General features: G+C 42.0%; 1 protein-coding gene and 1 long non-coding RNA gene across 3 annotated transcripts; both read left to right on the top strand.

Annotated features, from left to right (window-relative positions):
* The first annotated feature begins 499 nt into the window (after window positions 1-499).
* Window positions 500-4215, top strand: LOC148114122 (uncharacterized). The gene is made up of 2 exons (XR_015733870.1): window positions 500-1078; window positions 3366-4215. It is a non-coding gene; the product is annotated as an uncharacterized LOC148114122 (long non-coding RNA).
* A 1954-nt stretch (window positions 4216-6169) lies between these two features.
* LOC148114121 (uncharacterized) lies at window positions 6170-12834 on the top strand. Of its 2 annotated transcripts, XM_087892260.1 has the most exons (5): window positions 6170-7126; window positions 9745-9869; window positions 11016-11118; window positions 12405-12468; window positions 12587-12834. In XM_087892260.1, exons 2-5 carry the CDS (start codon window positions 9780-9782, stop codon window positions 12747-12749), a joined length of 420 nt encoding a protein of 139 aa, XP_087748386.1. In that variant the 5' UTR covers window positions 6170-7126; window positions 9745-9779; the 3' UTR covers window positions 12750-12834. The 2 variants fall into 2 exon arrangements, 1 of the variants encoding a protein (XP_087748386.1); XR_015733869.1 differs by lacking the exon at window positions 12405-12468 and having other exon boundaries at window positions 6182-7126.
* The last annotated feature ends 590 nt before the right edge of the window (window positions 12835-13424 follow it).

The raw sequence follows: 13424 nt of genomic DNA, 5'->3' as shown, positions 1-13424 counted from the left end.
AAAAGGTGCATTTTATACCCTGAAAAATATGGTACATAATGTCATGTCATGTCCTGTCCTGTCATATCATATATATCACATATCATATATATTATATATATCATATATCATAATAAAACAAATAAAGAAACCAAGCTCAGTGGCAAACTTAGCCAAACAAAGAATAAAGTTGATCAGCCTTAATCTTGTTTAGGTTCTTTTGAGATCTAGCAGGTTGAAGGGCACCATCCAACTGGGTAATTCTGTAGGAGTCTCCTGGCTTTGCTCCCCATGATATTGTAAATGTTATCAAGGGGGTTATCAAGGGGCCCCTCCATATCCCATCCACATTATCTTGGGAAGTAAGAGGCTTCTTGGGTCATGACATCAGCTGTCCCCCATGAGAACATAAACAATGCTGTGATGTCATTGGGGACCCTTGGGGGCAGAGATATAAAGGCAAAATGAAGGAGATGAGAGCTGTGGAGAGGAGAGTGGAGTGGAGCGGAGAGGAGAAGAGCGGAGTAGAGGAGATAAGAGTGGAGCAGAGAGAAGATAAAAGCAGAGCAGAGCGGAGTTTAGTGGAGGAGATAAGAGCAGAACGGGATTTGAGGGGATCAGAGTGAAGCAGAGTGAAGGAGTGGAGTGGAAGAGTGGAACACAGTGGAGCAGAGCGGAGCTGAGTGGAGGAGATAAAAGCGAAGCTGAGTGGAGCAGAGTGGAGCAGATAAGAGCGAAGCAGAGTCAAGTGGAGGAGATAAAAGCAAAGCAGAGTGGACTGGAGGAGATAAGAGTGGATGCAGAGAGAAGCGGAGTGGAGGAGATAAGAGCAAAGCGGAGTGGAGTGGAGGAGATAAGAGCCGATGCAGAGGGAAGTGGAGTGGAGTAGATAAGAGCAGAACAGAGCAGATTGGAGGAGATAAGAGCGGAGTGGATTGGAGGAGATAAGAGCGAAGCAGAGCGAAGCGGAGTGGAGGAGAAAGGAGTCGAGCAAAGTAGAATGGGGGAGAAGAAAGGAATGGAGGACCTTTTTTATGAGTTTGGAAATCCAACGAGCAAAGAATAGACATTTGCAAAGTTTGGAATATTAGAATATCAGGTAAGACTGCACCTTGATTCTGCAGATTGGGATGGGATGGGATAGGATAGGATGGGATCAGGAGTGAAATGCTACCAGTTTGGACCAGTTCGGGCAAACGGATAGTAAAAAATGCTACCGGTTTGGGCGAACTGACAATCAGCTGGGCGACGATCAGCTGTGATATGCAACTTATATTAGCTAGAATCATTGGATTTCCTGCTTTTTAGCTAATCTAAATCATGTGGCACAGCAGATTTTCCCCCCCCTCGCTGTTCTACTGATCTTAGCAGGCTCGGAAGGCCTAAAAATGTTCTTTCTTTAGCACTGCACGGGCGTGCCTCAGGCAAAGCGCGCGCTCCGTAGCAGACTCATAGAACCAATAGCAGACTTCAAATGATTTCACCACTGAATGGCATGGGATGGGGTGGGGAGTGCAGTGGAGTGGAATGGAATGGAATGGAATGGAATTCTTTATTGGCCAAGTGTGATTGGACACAGAAGGAATTTGTCTCTGGTCCATAAGCTTGCAGTGTACATGCAAACAATAAAGTGATAGGTCATAGTTCATAAATCATAGTTACAATCATTAATCATAGGATACAAACAACAATTGATAAATAAGATACCTAGGGTGTTGGCTATTCCTGCCAGCTTAGTATCAGCTGCAAATTAGATAAGTTCCCCTTCTATGTCATTTATGAAGAGTACTGGGCCTAAGACGGGAACCTTGTGGTATCTCACTGCTTACTTCCCCTCCATGTAGGGGCAGACCAGTTAAAGACTATTTGTTGAGTCCGGTTTGTTAGCCAGTTACAAATTCAGCTGGTGGTGATGCTATCTATCCCACTTGTTTCTAGCTTACCAAGAAGTAAGGTGTGGTCTACTTTGTCAAATGCCTTGCTGAAATCTAAGTATACTATGTCCACAAGATTTCGCTGGTCTAATTTAGTCACTTTGTCAAAGAATGAAATTGTTATTATTATTATTTATTGAATTTGTATACCGCCCTACTCCCGAAGGACTCAGGGCGGTGAACAGCCAAATAAAGTACATATAATACAAATATTAAAAATCCATTAAAATACAATTAAATAATTGGCCCGGAAAACGAAATTTAAAACACCCCAAATTCATAAGACAAATTTAAAAATTTTTAAAGTTTTAAAAAACAGTTTAAAAGAGAGGTTAGGCCAGGCCGGCCTGCTGGAAAAGAAATGTTTTGATGGCACGACGGAAAGCGCGCAGGTCCGGGATCCTCCGTATCTCCAGGAGGAGCTCGTTCCAGATGGCAGGTGTTCCCACAGAGAAGGCTCTCCCCCTAGGGGCCGCCAGTCGACATTGTTTGGCCGACGGCACCCTGAGGAGCCCCTCTCTACGGGAGCGTACTGGTCGGTGAGAGGCTACTGGTGGCAGAAGGCGGTCTCGTAGATACCTTTGGCCTGATCTGTTTTTAACAAACCCATGCTGGCTTCTAGCTATAACTATTTATTTCTAAAACATCTGGTTTTTTTTATATTTTCCAGTATCTTCCCAGGTGTTGATGTCAGGCTGATTGGTCTGTAGTTTCCTGGGTCTGATTCTTCCCCCCGCCTTTTGGGTGGGGGGAGATGGGAACCACATCAGCTCTTTTCCTATCCTCTAGTAGTTCCCCGGTGCTCCAATATTTTTGAAAAATGTGGTACAATGGTTCTGAGATAACATCTGCCACCTCCTTCAAAACGCTGGGATGTAATCCATCAAGTCCTGGTGGTTTATATTCCTCAACATCAGACAAGTGTTCTCTTTTTTATTTTTTTGCTTATTTTAACTTTTATTTCTAATCTGTCTTTTACAGTTATGTTTTTGGTAGATTGGGCTATAGTTTCTATTTGCGTGAAGACCGATGCAAAGAACAAGTTAAGTGGCTCTGCTTTCTCTCTGCTGCCTGTTACTTCCTTGCCATCTTCTCTCTTTAGTGGACTTTTAGTTTGGTTGCTGTGCCAAACAGACAGTTGTAGAAGTACAAATGACAGACTCAATAATTCCTCTGTAGAACTGAATCAGCAGCTCCTTGGGCAGTCTGAGCTTTCTGAGTTGACACAGGAAGAACATGTGATAAATAGATAGGAGATAGGCAGATAGATAGGTAGGTAGGTAGGTAGGTAGGTAGATGATAGATAGATAGACCGATAGATAGATAGATAGATAGATAGATAGATAGATAGATAGATAGATAGATAGATAGATGACAGACAGACAGTCAGACAGGAGCACCATGGATCTTTGATTTCAATCTGGAGTTACAAACCTTCTTCTTTATTGATAGGATCTCCTTCCAGTTCTAGCACTCACTCTTCATGACAGGATGTCTCATATGCTGAAAACGTTGCCCTTCCTGAAGAAGAAGGACAGCAAGGAGCCCCATCCACAGATCAATAATAATGACCCAAGGCAGTGGGACAACTAGGAAGTCCACTTCTTTGGCTCCCACTCATCCAGTTCCTCAGCCACTCAGGGAACCACGCAGATCTTGCCTCCGCTTATGATGTCTTCCCCAGCTCCATTGGAGGTCAGGAAGAAGGTGCAGCCTCCAGCACTGGTGTTCTCTAATTTGGCACACAGAACAACTGTCAGGACCTCTCTGAAGGCTCCTCAGATGGAGATCAAGCATGGCCTGAAAGAGCCCCCTCTCTTGTCAAGGGTGCACAAGAGGGAAAGGCCTCAGGGGAGAAAACACTCTCCAGACACTGTCCTGCCTTTATATCCAAGTATATATGGTACAGGGCTGGACAACCTGTGGAACCAGCCTTGATTTATCGCATCAGCTCATTCCACACAATCCATCCATCCATCCATCCATCCATCCATCCATCCATCAATCAGAACACAGCCTGAAGGGACCTTGAAGGTCTTCTAGTCCAACCTCCTGTTTAAGCAGGAGATGCCATACAATCCCAGGCAAATGGCTATCCAGTCTCTTCTTAAAAACCTCCAGTGATGAAGCACCCACAACTTCTGGTAGCAAGTCATTGAAATGAGCTGGAAGGGCATTGGCAGATCTTATTTTCCTGGTCTAATTCCAATTTATTCCTTTACTTTTACTAATTTTTTATTTAACATTTATCCTTTTATTAAGAAAAGAAATATCAGCTATGTAATTATAACATTTTCACATGCTTCTGTTTGTGTTTTTTGTGTTCAATGATTCAATTAATTGATTATTAGTTGCCTTTATTCTTTGAAAACCCTTCAATAGTCTGGGCAGAGAACATTTTTATTTAGTTTGCAAATTTCGTAGGAAATGTGAAATGTGGGTTCTGATCTGCCAATACAGAGCTCCTCCTATCTTCTTGGACTACTCCTCCTAAAATTCATACATGACTATAGCCCCCAAATTCAGAATTACCTCTAATTATGCTATTTTTGTTAGCCAACTAATGCTCCAACTGCCCAATCAAGATGAAGTATGATGATTTAGGGAAAGGCTACATGGAAATATTAATTTCCAAATATTTGTTCTTCTCCTAGCTGTTGATAAGAAAAAAAATTATATTTGATACAAAACAATTGTATTTTATTTTGCAATTGTAAATCATAAACATTTAATCACATGTACTGCCTCACTAGAAAAATGGTTGAGCAAAGATCCTCTAAATAGAAAGCAACCTAAACTCTTACACTAAAGAATATGAAAATACAATTGCTTAGGGTTTCCATGGTGAAATCATGCTTTCACAAGAAATCAGTTTTTACTACAGGTAGTTTTTGACCATGAAATACAACAGAATCTGGAATTTCTGTCATCAGTCATGACTGTCAAAAGTCGAGGCATCCAGCATGACCAGCTCAATTTCATGACCTTTTTTTGTAATGAACATAAAATGAACAAGGTGGTCATAAATGATCCATGAAGCATGAGCATGATGGGGTCAGAAATACCTGCTATTGGGTGTGCGAGGCATGAGCTTGGTGAGTCAGGGTGTAGTTGCTACTAAGCAGGTGAGGGTACAAGTGAATTACTGGAGCAAATTGTGACTTTCTCTGCCAGCTTCTCCATTGACTTGCTTGTGGGAACCCAACAGGAAAGGTCACAAAAGGTCATGTTCCTAAATAAGTTCCCAAATTAGTAACATAGTTGTTAAGTTTCCCCCTTGACTTTGCTTGCCAGAAGGTTGCAAAAGGAGATCATGTGACTCCTGGGACACTGCGACTGTCATAAATGTGAGTCAGTTGCCAGACGTCTGAATTTTGATCATATGACCATGGAGATGCCACAACATAAGTGTGAAAAATGGTCATAAGTCACTTGGTTCAGTGTCATTGTAGATTTGAACCATCACTAAAAGAACTGTTGTAAGACAAGGACTACCGTATTTTTCGGGCTATAAGACGCAACAGAGTATAAGACACACCTTAGTTTTTGGGGAGGAAAATAAGAAAAAAGCTGATTGGCAGGTGGATCAGCCTCCCGGAATACCCCCAATCAGCTGTTCCCAGAGTGAACTTTAGCAATAGGTTCGCTGGTTGTGAGCTCTGCGCCTTGCTTTTTTTTTCAGCCTCTCAAATGGAGTTTTCAGAGGCTTTGTTCAGCCTCTGAAACCTCCATTTTAGAGGTTGGGCAGGGCTACATTCGAACTATAAAATGCACCCAGATTATCACCCTCTTTTAGGGGGTAAAAAGGTGCATTTTATACCCTGAAAAATATGGTACATAATGTCATGTCATGTCATATCATATATATCATATCTCATATCTCATATCATATATCATATATCTCATATCTCATATATCATAATAAAACAAATAAAAAAACCAAGCTCAGTGGCAGACTTAGCCAAACAAAGAATAAAGTTGATCAGCCTTAATCTTGTTTAGGTTCTTTTGAGATCAACAGGTTGAAAGACACCATCCAACTGGGTAATTCTGTAGGAAACCCCTGGCTTTGCTCCCCATGATATTGCAAATGTTATCAAGGGGGTTATCAAGGGGCCCCTCCATATCCCATCCACATTATCTTGGGAAGTAAGAGGCTTCTTGGGTCATGACATCAGCTGTCCTCTATGAGAACATAAACAATGCTGTGATGTCATTGGGGACCCTTGGGGGCAGAGATATAAAGGCAAAATGAAGGAGATGAGAGCTGTGGAGAGGAGAGTGGAGTGGAGTGGAGCAGAGCAGAGCGGAGTAGAGGAGATAAGAGTGGAGCAGAGAGAAGTGGAGGAGATAAAAGCAGAGCAGAGCGGAGCTTAGTGGAGGAGATAAGAGCAGAACAGGGGATTTGAGGGGATCAGAGTGGAGAAGAGTAGAGAGGAGTGGAGTGGAAGAGTGGAACACAGTGGAGCAGAGCGGAGCTGAGTGGAGGAGATAAAAGCGAAGCTGAGTGGAGCAGAGTGGAGCAGATAAGAGCGGAGCAGAGTCAAGTGGAGGAGATAAAAGCAAAGCAGAGTGGACTGGCGGAGATAAGAGTGGATGCAGAGGGAAGCGGAGTGGAGGAGATAAGAGCAGAGCAGAGCAGATTGGAGGAGATAAGAGCAGAGTGGATTGGAGGAGATAAGAACGGAGCAGAGTGAAGCGGAGTGGAGAAAATAAGAGCAGAGTGAAGTGGAGTGGAGTAGTTAAGAGCGGAGCAGAGCAGAGTGGAGGAGAGACGAGTGGAGCAGGGCAAAGCGGAGTGGAGTGGAGTGGAGGCGATAAGAACGAAACAGAGTGGAGCTGAGTGGAGGAGAGAAGAGCGGAGCAGAGCGAAGCGGAGTGGAGGAGATAAGAGCGGAGCAGAGCAAAGCGGAGTGGAGGAGATAAGAGCAGAGCGAAGTGGAATGGAGGACCTAAGAGCAGAGCAGAATGGAGGAGAAGTGGAGCAAAGTGGAGTTGAGTGGAGGAGATAAGAGTGGAGTAGAGGAGATAAAAGTAGATCAGACCGGAGTGGAGGAGATAAGAGCGAAGCAGAGCGAAGCGGAGTGGAGGAGAGAGGAGTCGAGCAAAGTAGAATGGAGGAGAAGAAAGGAAAGGAGGATCTTTTTTATGAGTTTGGAAATCCAACGAGCAAAGAATAGACATTTGCAAAGTTTGGAATATTAGAATATCAGGTAAGACTGCACCTTGATTCTGCAGATTGGGATGGGATGGGATAGGATAGGATGGGATCAGGAGTGAAATGCTACCAGTTTGGACCAGTTCGGGCAAACGGATAGTAAAAAATGCTACCGGTTTGGGCGAACTGACAATCAGCTGGGCGACGATCAGCTGTGATATGCAACTTATATTAGCTAGAATCATTGGATTTCCTGCTTTTTAGCTAATCTAAATGATGTGGCACAGCAGATCCCCCCCCCTCGCTGTTCTACTGATCTTAGCAGGCTCGGAAGGCCTAAAAATGTTCTTTCGTTAGCACTGCACGGGCGCGCCTCAGGCAAAGCGTGCGCTCCGTAGCAGACTCATAGAACCAATAGCAGACTTCAAATGATTTCACCGCTGAATGGCATGGGATGGGGTGGGGTGGGGAGTGGAGTGGAGTGGAGTGGAATGGAATGGAATGGAATGGAATTCTTTATTGGCCAAGTGTGATTGGACACAGAAGGAATTTGTCTCTGGTCCATAAACTTGCAGTGTACATGCAAACAATAAAGTGATAGGTCATAGTTCATAAATCATAGTTACAATCATTAATCATAGGATACAAACAACAATTGATAAATAAGATACCTAGGGTGTTGGCTATTCCTGCCAGCTTAGTATCAGCTGCAAATTAGATAAGTTCCCCTTCTATGTCATTTATGAAGAATACTGGGCCTAAGACGGGAACCTTGTGGTATCTCACTGCTTACTTCCCCTCCATGTAGGTGCAGACCAGTTAAAGACTATTTGTTGAGTCCGGTTTGTTAGCCAGTTACAAATTCAGCTGGTGGTGATGCTATCTATCCCACTTGTTTCTAGCTTACCAAGAAGTAGGGTGTGGTCTACTTTGTCAAATGCCTTGCTGAAATCTAAGTATACTATGTCCACAAGATTTCGCTGGTCTACTAATTTAGTCACTTTGTCAAAGAATGAAATAAAATTGCTTTGGCCTCAACTGTTTTTAACAAATCCATGCTGCTTTCTAGCTATAACTATTTATTTGTAAAACATCTGGTTTTTTGATATTTTCCAGTATCTTCCCAGGTGTTGATGTTAGGCTGATTGGTCTGTAGTTTCCTGGGTCTGATTCTTCCCCCCGCCTTTTGGGGGGGGGAGATGGGAACCACATCAGCTCTTTGTAAAATGTCATTTCTGATCCTCCTGGTTTCTTGCCACCCAAGAATTAACTCTGTAGATTTTATCAATTCGACTTGCCACATCATCTGGACTTTCTTTGATTAGCCCTGCAATTGCTTCTGCACAAATGTCCTTTAAGTTTTCCCAGCTATTTTCTTTTAACCCTCTCAGTCTCAGACCAAATTCCATAGATCTGTATTGTAACATTACCAATTCATCATCCACCTTTTCTGTTTTAGTCATAATGTCTCCTACTTTGTTTTCCAGGTTCAGATTGGCTTCATTAATTTCTTCCACTCTCTCTTCCACCTGGATAATAAGTTTTGACAATCCTGAGACTGCAAAAGCAATATCATCTCTTATTTCATTATGCTTTACTTCAACAACATCTTTAATTGACTTTATATCCTCCTCAAATTTCTTTCTCTGTTTCTAATTGAATCTCTTTGAGCTGGAGGCTAAAGATGACGCCTTTATTATGGGTGTGAAAGTGAAAGTTAGAAACAAAAGTGTTTATTGAGAACTTTGCACTTTGAGAGTGGATTAAAGCTGCTGAGAGCTTGTGGAGAAAAGACTATTTTGCTTGATAAATCATAGACTATAAATTACAAGCTTTTGAAAACTGTTCAAGGGATTTTGTGGCTGTGAAAGGAAAAAAGATTTTTTTTAAAAAAAAAGATGGCTTCTGAACAAGTTAAGCCAGGAGCTCCTAGAGGCGGAGGGAGTTCTCCAGTAGTGTCAGTAGTGACACAGAAAGCACAACTTCCGGCTGATTCACAGAGTCAGGAGGCTTCTTTTAATGAACTCAAAGAATTTATAAAGGAAGCCATGAATAATCAAGCTGCAGCTATGAATAACCTAACAGTAATTATGGAAGGGAAATTAAAGAAGTTTCTATTAAATATCTTAACAGGTATCATGACAGGAGAGAGCCAGGGATGAAGGAGCGGGATGGGGTTTATATACTAAGGAGGCGGAGTAAAGATAAGGAGGAGTTATGAGGGGGTGGTTATTGGAAAAGGGAATTAATATTTACATCCTTTTGATATATACATCAATCAATCACAGGGTTAGTCATTTACATGTGACAATACCATCTCTGACAGATGGCAGTCCAGTCTCTTCTTGAAAGCTTCTAGGGATGAAGCTCCCACAACTTCTGAAGGCGACTTCTGTTCCATTGGTTGATTGCTCTCATTGTCACTAAATTTCTCCTTATTTCTTGGTAGAATCTCCTACCAAAGAGATTTAAGGAATTTCTCTCCTTAATAGGTTTCCATCCATTTTTCCTTCTCTGGCCTTCAGGTGCCCCCTTGCCCTGCCATAGATTAGTCCTGGGATAGCTTATTAACTTTCCTACCTCCTGAGCAAGGAGAAAGCTGGGTTTTCTCTCTAGAACATGTACAGAATCAGAACTGGGTCATCTGACTCCATCTTTCCTCCCTTGGCCCAGGTCTCCAGGAACACCTCAACTCCTGTGTCTCCTTCATGAACTGGGAGGATTTTCCCAGCAACTTGTTTGACTATGAAATGTATACCAGTCTCCATAGCATGTATTCCAACATCTGCTTCATCATTGTAAGTATGAGCCAAGATGGCTTGTTTTGTTCCAGATTAGAGTATACTGTTTTTTTTTGGTCCTGCCTTTATTGTTTTTATAAATAATTCAAGCTGGTGGACATCCCTAATACTTCTTCTTCTCCTCTGATTTTCTTTACAACAACCCTGTGAGGTGGGTTGCACTGAGAGAGAGGGACTGCACCAAAGTCACCCAGGTGACTTTCATGACTAAGACAGGACTAGAACTCACAATTCCCTGGTGATTGGCCCAAAGCCACCCAGTCAGCTTTCATGCCAAAGGCAGGACTAGAACTCTCCATCTCCTAGTGATTGGCTCAAAGTAACCCAGGTGATTTTCATCCCAAAGGCCTGACTGGTTTGTTGCCTGATGCCTTAACCACTAGACTAAATTGGCTAGAGGGATTCTGCTTGGGTTTTTGCTTTATCAGGAACAGCAGAGGTTCGATGCATCCAGGAGGACTAGAAACATTGCTGGTTTGTGGGTTTGAGGATTAGAACTGGCAGTTTGTAGAAAAAGGAAACTATGATGTAGAGGGGGGCAAAATATAAATGCATTTATAAGAAGCCATTTCCTTATCATCTTTCTTTCCCTTTTCTTTTTGTATTTTCTTCTTTCACTATCTGCTATTTTTCTTTATTTTCCTTTATGGTTTTAATTTGGATAAAACTATCTTTAATAACATAAATGTTTGTGCATATATAATACAGTATAATACAATACTAATACTAATACTACTGGTAATACTAATACTAATACTAATACTAATACTAATGACTATACTATACTATACTATACTATACTATACTATACTATACTATACTATACTATATAATGTAATAATATTATTGTATTGCATTGCATTGCATTGTATAATAGGATAGTATAGTACAGTTTAATATAGTATAGTATAATAATATTGTTTAGTATAATAAAATATAGTAGAGCATAATAATATAGTTTAGTACAGTACAGTATGATACGATACGATACAATATCATAAAATACAATATGTTATGGAAGACATTGTTGTTGAGGACATGAGGACTAGAGACCTTACCAAGAAAGCGGCCCCTTTGTAAAAAAAAAAAAAAAAAAGGAAACTATATAGTTCATTGGCTTGTTTGTTGCCTTGTTTTCCCCAGATAAATAAACGCAAGCAAAACCTTCCTGAAATGTTGGATCAGATGTGGGATTTCCTGCTGAGCCAGAACTCTTCCCATCGCAAGGCAGCTTCCCTTTTAATTGGTAATCACAAATGCAAACTGGAAGGAGGGGAGGAAAAACCAAGGCAGGCAGGTGGCCTAATGCCAGGCATGCTGATCATTGTCACCAAAAATATATATGCAGAATTAAGCAATATTGCTTAATCAGACTGGAAGCTGCTCTTATACTGTGTGGCTTCTCCGGAACTGCTACGATTTTCTGATTTTCAAAAGCCTTCTTCCTTGCTATGATTTCCACTTCCTGTCTCTTTCCAACCCATCCCATTGGCCTAATTCGTTAAAAAGAAAAAAAAACTCCTTTATACAGATAGTCCTCTACTTATGACCATAATGGTGCCCCAAAATTTCTGTGGTTAAGCAAGACAGTTGTTCAGGGAATTCCTGCCACCTTTCTTTAGAGTATCGTTGCAGTTGTTAAGTTAGTCATTTGGTTGTTAAGTGAATCTGGCTTCCTCCCGGATTTTGTTCATTCAACGGTTGCAAAAAGTGATCTCGTGACCCCCAAGACACTACAAACCGTCATAAATATGAGTCGGTTTGCCAAGCTTCTGAATTTTGATCATGTGATTGTGGGTGAAAAGCAGTCATAAGCCACTTTTTTCAGTGCCATTGTATCTTTGAATGGTCACTAAATGAACTGTTGTAAGTTGAGGACTACCTCGCCTGTATGTGGTCATCCCTCTCTATTGTATAGGCAACCCCACAGCAGTGGTTTTCTGTCTGGAAATACTTCCATGTGGCCTCCCATTCTAGTATTAACTGGATTCAATGCTGCTTAGGTTTTTTTCAAGATGATGGTTGTTTGCACAGTCATAGAACATAAAATAATACAGTTGGAAGGGACCTTGAAGGTCTTCTAGTCCAGTCCCCTGCTTGAGCAGGAAGTCCTATACCAGTGCTGAGGAGGCACTCAGAGCCCTCTCTGTGGACACGTGCACTGTTGCCCCAACCCAGCTCCATCACGTTTCTCTGATGCGTTTCTCACCATCTTGCCAATAGGGGAGACGGGGTCCCCTCCTCTTGGAGCCCATTACGATGCGAAGCAAGTGGGTTGGACTAGAAGATCTCCAAGATCCCTTCCAGCTATCTTCTGATCGATGGATTGAAATATTGGAAGACTGCTCTCATGTCACCCCTAGTCCTTCCTTTCACTAGATTAAAAATACCTAATTCCTGTAACCATCCTGCAAAGTCCCAAAACATCTGTTCCAAGTAGAAACCAATGAATTTTGTATTTTTTTCTTCAAACAGTCGATTTAGCCGTCTCTGCTAACCCCATCAATGTTTTGTTTTTTTTAATGTGCCTAGCCTGCTGCGTGCAATACATGAATCTGGATGTGGTGACTTCCAAACAAATACAAAGTTTTCCTCAGTGAGTTTCAAAGTTCCCTCACTTGAAGCGAGGACTTTTTCTCCAGAAGCTCTGTTGCTGATCAGGGTTAATTCTCAAGGTCGATCCGGAAATCATTTGTTTTCCGGATTTGTTTCAGGTCTCCTGGATCTTCAAGGCGATTGCGGTGGCTCAGGTTGCAGCTGACTCAATGGAAGAAATCGTTCGGCAGTGTGGCCATCGGATCAACCCGGATTTTATTAGTACTCAACTCCTCTCCAAAGTCATTAGAACATCTCCGGGACCAAGCAATAATAGTTTAATAGTTTACTTTATTATGATGGCACCTTGTACAATGAAATTAATTGTACATTATCCATTAAAAAAACTATAAAAATAAAACAAAAACACATTCTGTACAATTAAATTGAAAACCCCTAATATTGCATTAATGTTGCACTCTACAGTAGAATTCAATATAGTTACTGCTCTGGGATAGAAGCTGTTTTTCAGCCTATTTGTCCTGTACCGTCTGCCAGATGGTAATAGTTCAAAAAAAGGGGGCCCAGGATGAGATGGATCTTTAAGGATGTTTTGAACTTTCTAAAGGCAGTGGGAGCTATAATGCTCTTCCAAAGAGGGAAGGGGGCAACCAATGATCCTCTGAGCACTTCCCTTCCAGCTGGTCTTTGGGGAAAGCCAGCAAATGCGAAGAGAATTCTTACATCGTGAAGGACCACGAAGAAACGTCATGGAAACAGTACCTGGCAAGGAGATTGTGGAAACAGGCCCTGGAGAAAACCAGGACAATTTAATTTCAGAGAGAGGAAGCCACAAGAAGGTCACAGAGCCACAGGTGCCAATGGAGAAGGGTGGTAACAACCATTAACCATCAATGATGTCTGGAACATCTCCGCACTTGGTTGTCTTCCAGCAGAAATAGGAATGCAGAGAGTAGGGCAGATGCAGAGAGCTGAACACTTCCCTGGGGGGAGATC

Source organism: Pantherophis guttatus, chromosome 4 (assembly GCF_059756535.1).
Source record: "Pantherophis guttatus breed Tessera chromosome 4, ASM5975653v1, whole genome shotgun sequence".
NCBI classification, from domain to species: Eukaryota; Metazoa; Chordata; class Lepidosauria; order Squamata; family Colubridae; genus Pantherophis; species Pantherophis guttatus.
Note: the sequence above shows the minus strand (reverse complement) of the source record. Positions and strands in the feature narration are given on the sequence as shown.

What these genes read in the sequence shown, in the direction of transcription:
- LOC148114121 (XM_087892260.1), top strand. Translation starts at nt 9,780, where the DNA reads ATGAACTGGGAGGATTTTCCCAGCAACTTGTTTGACTATGAAATGTAT. An exon ending in GGCAGCTTCCCTTTTAATTG is followed by an intron (nt 11,119 to 12,404) that starts GTAATCACAAAT and finishes TAATGTGCCTAG; the next exon opens with CCTGCTGCGTGCAATACATG. An exon ending in CAAATACAAAGTTTTCCTCA is followed by an intron (nt 12,469 to 12,586) that starts GTGAGTTTCAAA and finishes GATTTGTTTCAG; the next exon opens with GTCTCCTGGATCTTCAAGGC.